Genomic DNA, 13457 nt, shown 5'->3' on the forward strand with positions numbered 1-13457 from the left:
ATATTTCCATATGTAACTTCAAAATATGTTTCCTGATTACATCAAGGAGTTCCTATATAAATATGTATTGACCTATCCTGCTAAACAAAGGAATTATATATTTACTATCATGTGTGTGTGTTGTGAATACACGTATAGGTTTATCCCGGTATATCTACAATAATTATAGAAAGTGTCGTAATTATATTGACGAAGGATAAATAAATGTCTATTAGCTTTCATCTGATTAAAACTATGTAATGAATTCATAAAATTAAAGTGTTTTATGTTTATAAAACCTTTACATTCAGAAAAACAAATGCCTTCTCCTCTACCTAATTTCGGAAATGAAAAAAATAAAGCTTCTTTTCACAATATTAAATTATTTAAATTATCAAAATCCTTAATTATACTTATTAAAGAATTCCTGAACAGTTTGTGAACCAAGTAAGTTAAACATATCTTAATCAAAAAATATCTTTTTCTAATATTTCAAAATTACTATCATAATTATGAAAGTCACAACTTATTGGTATAATGTTCTTAGTGAAGTAGATTGAGTCCATCACTGGTGCTGATACGTGTGTTTTAAACAATATATTTGCTGTATATTATGTGCAAATGACCTGTATGAACTACTAATATATATACGAAATACAAATTAAAATAAATGATCTTAAAGTATGCTCGAAATGTTTTTCAGTATGATAAACATATACTTATGAAAACTTTAACACTTTCGGTGGTACTACTTTGAGCTTTTTCTATTTTTGTACAACGTTTAACACGGTGAAATTATCGTTTATATTGGATCATTATAGCATCCTGCAAAAGAATTTCCGTTGTATCCTTGTTACCGACCAACAAGGAAATTATATTTTTTCCGTCACTGATTCATAAGTGTAATAAGTGCGGTTTAAAAACTTAACGATGAAACAATTGTAAAGAGTAAACATGTATTTACATACACAAATGCCTGCGTGTTGACACGATAATACTAGGACAAAGAAATTTTAATTAACAACGACCATTGAAAGTATCAAGATAATGATCCTCAAATCCAACGATCAAAGTAAAGTGGTCTACCATTGTGATTAATGATAAAAGTATCTTTATATATATAAATAAATGAATAGTTAATCCCAATTACAACATAAATCTGAGAAAAACACACATGCATTCAATGAAACTTGTTCAATGACCTTTTTTTGCTTTGATTTGGGTTTTTTTTTTGTTGCCTTATGTACAGTGTATTAGATCTACGGCCTTCTGAAGTATCATTGTGTATGGAAACTGCGTTCCTTTATTTGACAGGTAAAGAAAAATGTAAATACTTGAATGAGCGTAAAGGTAAAAAAGAATTCGTGCACGTTGTATTAAGCAGTGTAAACCTATAAATCACTGGCTGGGACATATTTATACTTTGAAATAAAGAGATTCAATTTCAAATCACGTTTTGCTGTTTAAATACATGTGGCATAATACACAAATGTGAATAACTATGCATATAGAAATTATGCACCATTTTACTAACAGTTTCTCCAGAAATAAGATAGGAAATATTAACAATAGATATACCATTTACCACCTTAGTATTTATTGAATTAAAAAACCACAAAAATTAGGATATCCTGAATAAAATGTTCGGTTCTCCACTACGTCATATCGGCTTTGCCAAGGATTTTCTTTTTTTCGTTTTCTTATTGAAAAAATCATAGCAGTAGCAATTAAATTTATACTGCTGCAATACATACTAAAGAGTTACAACGGCATTAAAAGAATGATTAAGAGAGAATAAAAAGGGGTCAACGGGCTACATTGCTCACTTGATCAACAATAGTCATAATAAAATCGGTTTTATATACGGCGTCGTGTACAAAACATCTTGACAAAGTAGTAGATTAGATACTGCATAGAAAAATGTTCGTATTAAATCAAGACAATACCAAGTAATTTTTTAGCCATTGTGCATATTGTGACAACATCCTTTTCACTATCCAGGGCTGCTTCATACAAGTTACAGCTATTCTGGCGAATTGTTTACTGAGAAGAAGATTCTTAAATATTTTTCTCTATTATTCCTAAAATGTAAAATAGGGAACTGCATTGTGGCCTCACCTTGCCCCCGGGGATTATTGGAATAAACTTAAATCTTCACTACATTTGGATGCTTTCAAACATATTTACAGCTATTTTGGTCAATTGGATTTCGAGAAGATTTTACAAATTTTTCTCTGAACTATGTATTTCAATTGCTTATTTAAAATATTTTTGAAAGCAACATGTACCAGCTTTTTAATCATTTTTAGTTGTCTCCCGTTGAAATAGTGTTGCCCTTTATTTCAGTAAATACAAATTCCCGTCACCCAAGAATGCTTTGTGTCAAGTTTGTTTGAAATCGGCCCAGTGGTTTTTTAAGAAGAAGTCGAAGATGTAAAAAGTTTATGGACCGACCGACAGACTGACTCCGGACAAAACGTTATCATAAAAGCCCACTTTAGCTTCCAGCTCAGGTTAACTAAAAAGATGAAAAAATAAAAAAAATACGTTGCCGCTTTCTCTTTAAAAAAACCCACACACACAAGCAATAATAAAATTCGTTTATCTTTACCTTTAGGTTATGCAAAGTTAGTACGAATATAATTAGTTATTTAATTAATAAGCTCAATTACCTGACACTTATTCAATAAACGTACTGACGTTGGTAACATTGTTTTTGGTTTTGTTTTGTGGTTACCAGACGATTACATTATCATCATTTATTATAATTAACTTAAAAATAGCATAGACGGAAGTTTGTATTAACAAATGTCCTTTGAATACGAAAATTAGATTAAGTATTACATTTATTACAAACAAATTGTAAGAAGCTTGTGTACATATGTATGCAACATATACAACGGGGTGACAAGGTATGAAATTATCATTATATTTTTACTACATAGTAAGTGTATACGAATTTTTAACTTTCTAGTATTTCTGTAAAAAAAAAACCTTATCAAAACTCTTCTCTTTTCTTGCTCAAGCAATCCTGTTTACTCGTGTGTGTCTGGTTTATACTTATTTTGTTATCATAATTAATCAATCAGAATTTATATAAATAAGGAAATATTCAACATTTATTGACAAAGTGATTGAAATTTAGCACTTCCTTTGAATTATGACAGCAAAAGATGTCTAAACAAAATACGGAATATTTCAACATAAAACTTTAAAATTCCAATCAGCCCTTTGTTGTGGCAAATGGCAGTAGTGCTTTGAAACAATATGATTATTGATTTGATAAACACGATTTGAATTAACATATTGGAAGTCAATAAAAATTGATTAACCGAATATTATAATAAAAAGTTTTTTATATGTTACACCGTTATTTTTCTTTAGTTTTCAACTTTTCAAATAAGAAATATGAATGTTGGCTTCATATACTGTAAATTTCTTATATTACGGGAGTACTTAATTCCGCGATCCCGCTAGTTTGAATCAAATCGCAGGAATATAGACTTGTTTTCCTCTTTTTCTTATGGTTCTCAACTCTCAGAAAATAATGGCGAGATTTTAAATTCCGCGGATTGTGCTTCTCGAGACCTTACGCGGATATTAATTCCTGGCGTTTAATTAGAATCTACAGTATTAAAATCAGACGCATTCCAGAAGCCGAAGAAATGGTCGCATGCAGTTATGAATGTAAACCAGACGGATATTAATGACCTTAGTTACGTCAAGCGGGTTAATATGTTAACAGATTAGGATGAATTAATGGGGTCTTTGCATGTGTCATTTTTATGTATAGTGTTTCAAATTCTGACCTTTTGCAGGTTAAGCTAACTGTAGCTTTGCAACCGCAAAGTCACAACAACTTTGTCATCTTACTAACTACACTGGTGTGCGCAAATGTCATTACTGTACCCAATACATCTCTTTTCCTTGAAATTTTTCATTTCTGTCGTATTTCAAACGCTTATTAATTAGATGTGTCATATTGATTCACCACTTTTTGTGCGAATGAATATAATTAATATTAAACAGTTAATAATTTTCTACACCATGAATATGCTGATTGACGATTGATACGTGTTCATATTTCCATTTTTGACAGAGATAAATAAATGATGGATTTCAATACAGGACTTCAGTTGTGAGGTAGAGAACAAATGTATTTAGTTGATAGAGAGAATAATCAAGGACCGATCGCTGTGAACATGTTCTTTTAGATGACTTTCGGACACATCTACACTATGGATTTAAGATGACCAAAATGAGGCAATATTTTGTTATATTAGGATACTTATTTCTGTGCTTGAACACGCTGTGTGCTAGTGCTATGACGTCTCAATCTAATTCTGCTTTGCAAATGATTCAACACCTTAGAAAAGAATCAGCTCTTAAACTGACCTTACTTCGAACGTTAAAAACAGTCCTTGGTGATGTGAAAGCTTTAAAGGCTGAGAAAGAGCAACAGGCACTGATGATTGATGCTCTTAAAAGGGAAGTTATTGATCTTAAATCAAGTCTAATGGATATAAAATTTTTTAACGATGAACAAAACCTCCAAATTCGAGTGATACAAAATGCACAGTTGTCTCAGAACGTTACTTCCAGAGACCTTCATGAAATGTCTGATAGGGTACAGAGGAACGTTGACGTATTTTCTCGTGATATATTAGGTCAAAAACAAAACATACAAATTTTACAAGACACTATGGCTTCGTATGGAAGGAATTTGAGCACGCTTTCAGACACGACATCAGTCTTGGATAGAAATGTAAAGCTATTGATGGAGGAAGACATTGAACAAAACAGGAAGTTGAGTGCATTTAGCGAGACCAACAATCACCAAAACCGCCAAATCCAAGATCTTAATCAGAAATCTGTTTCACAGGAAAGAAAAATGAATTCTGTCATGATCGACAACAACAAGATGATCAGAAACATTAAGTTTCTACTCGATGAAAATACGCAAAGAGTATCTGACATTAATTCTCTGAACGACAAAACCCGTGCAACTAAGACAGAGGTAGCATCATTATCTCAAAGTAATATTAACCATAGAAGAGAGGAGCAAGCTCTCGAGACTGAGAATAGTATTATATTTCGACAGCTCACAGCTTTGAAGGAGAAAAACGATGAACAGGATGAGGATATAGACGACATAGAACGAGAGAACACAGTACAAACCGGCGACATTAAGACATTGACAGCTGAATACATGGCGCAAAGTAAACTGATCCAATTGTTAGCAGAGAACAGGACCCCCATCAATCAAGAAACTGTAAGTAATGATCAAGCAGGTGCTAATTCACACCAGCCCGTTCAAACGAGTGGAAATCACAGCCAAAGGGAAGAACTTCAACAGAGTGAATCGGATGATATGTCACCTGTAGACTTAAAACTACATAAGGACGTGGAGTTTTTACATCAAAATGTAAGCAGTGTGAATGAAAAGCTATTGTCGTTAGAAAATAACCAGAGATTTATTCACTCTCATATCCACAAATGGCGAGTTAGTGATGAAACAAAGAGTCATATTTAAGACATACTCGTTTTTTTATCCTCGTCTTGATTATGAATAAAGCGTTTTAATAATAAAGGTTATGTTTTAAAGCATTGTATTTATTTACGGAAACCTGACGTGATATTAATATAAATGTACACGTATTAATATAGAGTTAGTTGAATACAACCAACCATTAGAAAACGGGTCTTATTTATTTTTATGTTATTTGTGTTATACGAATGTCTTGCACATTTCATATTTATTACATTATTTATTGAGCTAACTTATTGTTCTTGTAAAAAAAATGTGACGTCACGTTTTCATGTCTGTTTGAATATTTCATGGGATTTGTATATTATGATAATATAAATGTTAACCAAAATTAAAAATACATATTAGTTGACTTTATTAACGTTTTTGTATTTTATATTTTCTTTAACAAAAATACAGTTATTGGTTTTTAAAGTGAAGTATATTCACCCGTCGTTGTCCACCTTGAATGTCTTTAAACAAGAAATGATACTAAATTAATTTATCAAAAAGCCATGTAAATCTTGTTAATTCAAGCTGTATATATAAGTAGAAACATGGGTCGACTTTCACACAAGGTTGTACGCGTACATTAAAAGGGTTAAATTCAATTTCAACAGACTACCATTCTCAAGTATGATTGTTAGAACAGTAATCATTAACATTATCATTGATGCAAACCATTTTAAAGTTTGAAACACAATTAGGGTTTTGGTTCAGATAAAGAGAAAACAATTTACAAAATAAAATGGGATAAATGAGTTGCAATATGTTTGAACAGCTAATCAATCTACATCTTATATTAATATCTAGTAATTTTGTCAAGGCTTCTTTAAGATGATTTAAAATTTTACTTTGGTTAAATTAGCTTTATAAAATTAAAAAGGCCAGATTCTGTAAAGGAGAATTTATTTGGTGCAATGCTGTTTAAAAGCTCTTAAACACAAAAAATTCCATTACCCGAACTACCTGTTGGCTCGTATGCACGCATCTTCTGTCAGAAGGAGCCCAGCTGGTCAGCTTTATATTTCTGCTCATGCAGGTGAACGGTGTGGTCTATAGATCTGTAGTGGACAAGGAAGCGCTTTACGTAGGTTAATGGACCACTTTAAGTCTTCACGGTCCATTTTACTTGAATCCGTATGATTTATCTGAATTTATTTTTTTTATAGTTATCAGGTCACTGGTTACCCTGTCAAATTCTTCTTGTTTCTAAGGAGTTTTGAATTCCTCTTGTTGAAGTTTTGAGCTTAAGTGTATATATTGCAGATCAAACCTGTTCATTTCTTTTGACAGAAAATGCAAATTTTTCAACGACTTGCTATTTAGTGTGTCATGCGTGAGACCCCAATCAAAAGCTAATTGCTCTCAAATCTATTCTCATAGAAAAAAAGATGAATATGCTATGAAAATCGAATGTAAGTTTAAATATAGAATCGTCGCCTTGGTATATTCATTTTAGAAATATTACTAAGCAGACATAAAACCGGATCTCACTTATGAAGGGGACTCTTGAATAAAACACAAGATTTACAGGTATGATTCCAAAAAAACCAGAGTGTCTTAAAGAAATACTATAAGGACAATACCCTATGAGTCATCGACAACACCTTCAATTAATTATAAAAAATGCATAGAATTCGAAATATGCTTCACTTTTTATGTTTGGATACATGACATGACATGACATCATTGAATCATTCCTATAAGTTGTAAAAACCTGCATTTGTGTAGTGACCCGTAGCAACCATACACTAATAAAATAAATTTTAACGAAATGAAATATAAAATCAAATGCAGAATTCATATATTGCCATAACTATATTTTGGAAAAAATGTATTTGTCATTTCCTTGTACCATATATAGAACGTTTTCTTAATAGGGAATATGCAGGGGAAATTTCTAAAGAATTTTTGTCTTTTCTGAGTAATTTTGCAAACACATTGAAATATATTAAATATGCAATTTTTACTTTTAAACTCGTTGTCAGTATATAGGTATGCCAAAAGAGACTGACATAGTAATTTTAAGTATCTTTTCTTATTATCATACATTAAATTTTATAGATTTGCGCGCGTCATAGTTATATGTCATTCGACCACTTAATCTTGAAAACACATATAAAAATCTTAGTGATTTAAATAGAAATAAGACAGTCACCTAGAAATGGTCTTCAGATAAATGATTCTACATTACCATTATATGCATATTAGAATTGTTTATAGAGTTTGAAATGATTTTGACAGAGCTCAATGATGACCGTTTGACACTGTTTTATTCATAAATATTTCATTGCTATATTTTACCGTATGACACAAGAACAATCCTTTGGAAGACATTGGGCGTATTTCTGGACCACAACAATCAAAAGTTCGTTAATGAAGACGTATGTTTCAATTAAATAGAAATATTTTAAGTAAAAACGATAAAAGATTGTTTTAAATAAATATTAATACATTGATTTCTTTTTTGAAGTCTATTGAAAGATTGACACTTATCAAATTAATTTGCAGCATATATATAACAAAATTATACAAATGCCAATAATTCAATTCAATATCGTCGTTTAAGTTTATAAAACATTTTTATTTAGAAAAAGTATGAATAATCATGTTATTGTTTTTAACCAGCATGATATTTAAATGCTAGCAAGTCACATGCATATATAATTTACATGAACCTGACTTGCCAGGGTAGGGTATTGCTTTTGTTTCTTTTGTTCCTAAAACTTTGATAGACCATTAAACTTATGTATCTATTTTCAGAGACCATGTGGTTTCTGAGTGTGTGTGTCGTATTTAGATTGTAATCAAGGACGGACACTTGACTTTTCTATATGGCTTGATGGAGCAGTTCCAACACTTATCATATGAGCGTGATTTTTTTTAAATTAAGAATCAAAACCGATTGTGGATTTTTATTTTGTATTAAACAAAATGCATATGTTCTGGTCATTTACTGTATAGTACATGGTTATTTTCACGCCTTGTTTCGTCTGCTAGCAACAGGGACAAAGGGAGCGAAAAAAACCCTGGGGCAAATATTTTCGTGTATACAGATATTCAACAAAATAACTTGACATTATGGTTCACTGGTTATATGGCATATTGGGAGAAACTTAACGGAGTCCTTGACATGATCATAAACGATATGTAAACCAAGCGTTCCAATGCTGCTACATGTACATTTATGCTGTTTTTTTCTTTATTGATTGTACCAGGGGGATATAAGAAGAGACTATGAGCGTTTTCTCGTCGAACTCTAGTTTCGACTCGGGTCGCGAGAGTGCGACATAAACAGCGAGAGTTTGAGCCCGGGATTAAATCGAGTTTAACTCTCACACGATGCAGGGTTTGATAGAGTAAAGATGGCGTCACGCGGTAATAACAACATGTGAGTGTATCTTTGTTTCTTTTATTTCAAAATGGCAAAAGGATTTTGAAAGGTTTTTAATCGTTATATAGAACTTAAAAAAATATTTTTACTATTTTATAATGTATTCAAGAATGATCGGCAACGTAAGTTCGTCTCGTGACCTTATATTTAGTTATAATGAATAGGGATATCGCATAAAAAAATAAAAAATGTTAATGAATATGTTGAAAACATTTTCTTGTATAAAATGCATGAAGAACAGGGCAAAAAAACAACATGTCAGTTCTATTACCGATTTAGAAGTACTCGTACATGTACATGCCGGCAGGTAGCACGTAGCATCGTTTTTGAAATGGGGGGGGGGGGGGTTAGATCCATCCAAAAAATCTTGACAAGCAAAAAAAACCAAAAAAAAACCAAAAAAAACCCAACTTCCTAAAAATCTTTGCTGCGACAAAAAAGTGGGAGTGGACAACCCCCCCCCCCCCTGTTGCTACATGCCTGACATTGTAATTTTTATATCCATTTTCAGGGTACAAAATCTTTTATCCATTTTCAGGGTACAAATAGAGATAGATGGGCGATACTGTCTGCTAGATGAGAGTATGGCTACCGTTTTTCTTTCAGAAGATGGTGGTATGTATACAATTTTAATTTCATTCCATAAATATATAATTATAGCAACATTAAGTCATTATGACTAATAGACATAGGATGATTTAAAAAATCAATATAAAAGATCAATAAAACATTTTACCAAGGCTAAAGTTCTCGAGTCATTGGCAAACAAACAATATTTTGATTTGGATTTTGTTTAAATAATTTTTATTTCATATCAATAACATCATTTTCATATTAAACAGATCCGGAGACAAAGAGGGCCATTAGGGAGGCACTTTCAACTAGTCACAAGAATTCCACTTCCCTAGATACATCAACTTCTTCTGGAGCATCAACTTCGCGTGTATTTGAGACCATCCCTTCTTGCTCAGCGTCATCAGAATCTGCATCATCTGGCCATTCTACACCCTCCAGTTCTGACTCGCAGGTAGATTGGAATTTTGTAGAAAATCATTCCGAGAAACTTATACCGGACAAAAATCTTGACTTTTTATTAATGTCTACTTGCGCGAGTACAAAGTGCTTTTCCTCATTTTTGTCACAATCATACTCTAGATCTGAAGAAGATCTCGCATGTTCTGAAATCAGAGTATCTAATGATATCAAATTAACACTTCATGAGTTTCATATTCTACTCACTGAAAAACTTACTTTACTTACAGAACACAATGCATGTTTGGAAGGAAAGTGAAGAACGATTTTTAATTGATTTAAGGCTTCAGAGGGAGGACAAATTTTCAGGCACAAAATCTCATGATGTTCTTTGGAGAGAAATAGCAAATGAAATGAAAAAAAATGGCATACATGTTTCCAAAACACAACTGATCAATAAATGGAAGGCATTGAAAAAAAAATACAAAGAAATAAATGATGAAAATAACAAAACCGGCAATAAAAAATATTCCTGGAAGTATTTAGAGCAGTTCAGTGAGGTGTATGGCAATAAGGCCTCCACAAAGGTAGCTGTGTCCTTTGACACAGGACGCTCCAGGGATAAACTTAAAATCAATACAGAATTGGACAAGGATGAAGATGTATCAGCTGCTCCTGAAGAAGAAGAAGAAGATAAGCAGTCTACATCAAGTGACACAGGTTCCAAATCCACAACTCGTGCTAAAACTACGAAATTAAAATCAACAAAACGCAAGATATCCGAAAGCACCAAATTAATTGAGAATATCCAGGAACAAAACAGGGAACTTATGAACTCCATGAAAACACAACATGAAGACAAAATGCGACGCATTGATCGAATGCTCGAAATGTTGGAAAAGTCTTTGGACAAATAATTAACTCCACAATGTACACAATTTTAGGTTTTACTTGAAGTAAACACTTCATGGTTTTGTGCAAATTGAACTGTACTAAAATTTTGATGAACATCAAACCATTCATTTATTCTTCCAGTGGTAGTGATTACTATTGTAATTCAGATATGACAATTTTTCAAAATACTGATGTTATGGACATAAGCACTTAACTGATTTCTCAAATGAAAATACATTTAAATAGGTTCAACAAGTCAAACATGTTAGAAAGACTTGTCCTAATTCAAATTGTGTCCTGGGCCTCTTTTTTTGTTTTTGTTTAAATATACATTGTATTGTTGACATTTTTCTGTTTTGTTTTATTTGTTCTTTCACAAAAAGTGAATAAAAGATTGACAACACTTCTGAAATCTTTTAATATCTTTAATATAATTTTTGTGTGCAACATACGCTAAAAACCATAATCATTTCAAAAACTGTTTCAAATAAAGTATTTACAATGGCATTGTATTCATTAACTGCTGTCTGAATAATGCTCCATCCCTTCCATCAACAAAAATGTTAGGGTAGGCATTAGGATGTCTATCGTCATCATTGTCTATAAACGCTTCGACGTCATCATGATGCAAAACACATAAATTGTGCAAAATGCATCCTGAAATAATCAGTGAAACTATACGAGACAGCTTTCGAACAGATATTTCTCGAAGCCTTCGAAACCTTCCTTTTAAGTGTCCATACACCCGTTCAACAATTTGTCTTGCCACAGACAGCCTTTGATTAAATCTTCGTTGCTGTGCATTAAGTCTTCCATTATCTCGGAAAGGTGTCATCAACCAATTCCTCAATGGATAGGCACTGTCTGCAATAATAAATTTTCCATGCATAACACATTGTCCATTTTCGGCTTTGTCAAACAAAGAGGAATTTCTGAGAACACGTGCATCGTGTGTGCACCCAGGCCAACCTGTGTAAGCATCTCTTATCAACATGTCACAGTCTGCAACAACCTGTATATTTTAGAGAAAAAAAAACAATTTTTAAGGTCTTCATTCTACATTTATATGTAATCAGTAAAGTAAGAGTTTCGTACAGTTTAAAGTTACCTGGTTTATTGATGATAAAATAGTTTACATCATGTAAACACACAGTAAAAATATGCTTTACATGTATCAGTACCTGTAGCTGGATTGAAGGGAAGTTTTTTCGGTTAAAATAATCTTTGTCACCACCAGGAGCTGAAGATAACCGAATATGGGTTCCATCTAAACAGCCAATAATACCAGGTAATCCAGACTGGAGTTGAAATTGTCTTGATATGGCTTGTTGTGTGTTTGCATCTGGCCAGTTTATCACCTATAATTTTACAACATGCATGAATGAAAACCTTTACTCACCAATTATAAGTATTAGGGTTGAAAATTATTTTTTTTTAAATTCTTAACCACGAATATTAACTTACGTTAACCAAGTTTTCGTTTACTGTTTCTGACACAGCCATTATAATTTCATGAACTGTCGTTGTGCCGATTGCAAATGTATTGCTAACTTCTCGTAACGTTTCCTGATTTGCCATGTACCACAGAAATACCAAAAGTTTTTTCTCGGGCAGGATAGGCTCTACACCACCGGGCCATGCATTATCATCTATGAGAGAATGTACAATCGAGTTCATGATCAAATAAAAAATTTCTGGGCTCACTCTGAAATGTCTGAGAAATTGCTTGCTATCAAACTGTGGCACAATGTTTTCTGAAAAGTCTTCGAGTCTTGGATTATAACGACGCCGCTCTAGGTTTAAGATAATTTGCATGATCCATGTCTGCTCCATCGCAATGAAAATAAAAATGTCTGTTTCATCCTCAATAAATAAGTCTTCGTTCAACTGTGCTTTGATAACTTCCTCCATTTTGGAGAGTCTCAGTAGTCAAGGAAAGTCATTCCCGTCTAACTCTGCGTGCGCATCTCGAGTTTTGTATCCCGGGGTAAAACTCGAGCACGACGAGAAAACGCTCTATAGTCTTTATTGAGGTTTGTAAGAAGTTATGTCCGTTTATGTTACACAGTGTAATATGCACTTGATATGCATCAGAAGGTTATTGGCTTACATTTGTCATCACCTTCATCTTTATCTTCTCTGCCTTGGAAAATATAAATTTCCGCATACTGTAGAATCATATAATTCCGGGGGGGTGGGGGGGGGATTTACGTTGAATGCTGGTTTTTGGCTTATTCCTGGGGATGTAATTTCATGGATGCGTCTATTTAAAGTTTTGGTAAGAAAGATAGCTCTTTCTGAATTTGTGTCCGTTACAAATGTGTGTGTGTGTGTGTGTGTGTGTGTGTGGTAATTGTATCTTTTAAAAGCTTTAATTTCAGAATTTTTCAAAAATTTAAACAAACCGACATGTAGGTATGAGACGATGTGTTTACTAGCTTATTAAAAGATAAAACTAGTAAGCGATACAAGACTAATTAAGCCTTTTTTGATAAAACAATTAGTAAGACGTACTTAACAACGAGCAGATGTCCTAAGTGTTCCTGTCAGAGAGCCCCGTCCTCTTATATGAATGAAATAAAAACAAAATCATCCCAGGTCATGAGTTGTCACAAGTTTGACAATTTCATGTTCTTAATATGTATATGTATGCAAAAGAATATTCCCCTTTTCGATTCAAGCATTTGC

General features: G+C 32.6%; 3 protein-coding genes across 4 annotated transcripts; 2 read left to right on the forward strand and 1 right to left on the reverse strand.

The window, feature by feature from the left end:
- The first annotated feature begins 2666 nt into the window (after positions 1 to 2666).
- LOC128185099 (uncharacterized) lies at positions 2667 to 5851 on the forward strand. Its single transcript, XM_052854774.1, has 2 exons — positions 2667 to 2891; positions 4079 to 5851. Exon 2 carries the CDS (start codon positions 4229 to 4231, stop codon positions 5510 to 5512), a length of 1284 nt encoding a protein of 427 aa, XP_052710734.1. The 5' UTR covers positions 2667 to 2891; positions 4079 to 4228; the 3' UTR covers positions 5513 to 5851.
- Positions 5852 to 9461: 3610 nt separating this feature from the next.
- LOC128184686 (eukaryotic translation initiation factor 3 subunit C-like) lies at positions 9462 to 11174 on the forward strand. Its single transcript, XM_052854254.1, has 3 exons — positions 9462 to 9518; positions 9746 to 9930; positions 10166 to 11174. Exons 1-3 carry the CDS (start codon positions 9488 to 9490, stop codon positions 10790 to 10792), a joined length of 843 nt encoding a protein of 280 aa, XP_052710214.1. The 5' UTR covers positions 9462 to 9487; the 3' UTR covers positions 10793 to 11174.
- A 73-nt stretch (positions 11175 to 11247) lies between these two features.
- On the reverse strand, positions 11248 to 12783 carry LOC128185912 (uncharacterized). Of its 2 annotated transcripts, XM_052855622.1 has the most exons (4): positions 12234 to 12461; positions 11951 to 12127; positions 11739 to 11781; positions 11248 to 11633 (listed from the first exon to the last, which is right to left on the reverse strand). In XM_052855622.1, the coding sequence occupies exons 1-4, from the start codon at positions 12444 to 12446 to the stop codon at positions 11266 to 11268; spliced, it is 801 nt and encodes a 266-aa protein (XP_052711582.1). In that variant the 5' UTR covers positions 12447 to 12461; the 3' UTR covers positions 11248 to 11265. The 2 variants fall into 2 exon arrangements, with proteins under 2 accessions (XP_052711582.1, XP_052711581.1); XM_052855621.1 differs by having other exon boundaries at positions 11248 to 11781; positions 12234 to 12783.
- Between the last annotated feature and the right edge of the window lie 674 nt (positions 12784 to 13457).

The sequence above is a fragment of the Crassostrea angulata genome, chromosome 5, assembly GCF_025612915.1.
Source record: "Crassostrea angulata isolate pt1a10 chromosome 5, ASM2561291v2, whole genome shotgun sequence".
Classification (NCBI taxonomy): domain Eukaryota; kingdom Metazoa; phylum Mollusca; class Bivalvia; order Ostreida; family Ostreidae; genus Magallana; species Magallana angulata.

Coding starts and splice junctions, on each gene's coding strand:
- LOC128185099 (XM_052854774.1), top strand. CDS start 4,229: ATGACCAAAATGAGGCAATATTTTGTTATATTAGGATACTTATTTCTG.
- LOC128184686 (XM_052854254.1), top strand. CDS start 9,488: ATGGCTACCGTTTTTCTTTCAGAAGATGGTG. Junction 9,519..9,745: donor TTTTCTTTCAGAAGATGGTG/GTATGTATACAA, acceptor CATATTAAACAG/ATCCGGAGACAAAGAGGGCC. Junction 9,931..10,165: donor CCTCCAGTTCTGACTCGCAG/GTAGATTGGAAT, acceptor CTTTACTTACAG/AACACAATGCATGTTTGGAA.
- LOC128185912 (XM_052855621.1), bottom strand. CDS start 12,680: ATGGAGGAAGTTATCAAAGCACAGTTGAACGAAGACTTATTTATTGAG. Junction 12,128..12,233: donor TAAACGAAAACTTGGTTAAC/GTAAGTTAATAT, acceptor GTAAAATTATAG/GTGATAAACTGGCCAGATGC. Junction 11,782..11,950: donor TCCCTTCAATCCAGCTACAG/GTACTGATACAT, acceptor TAAAATATACAG/GTTGTTGCAGACTGTGACAT.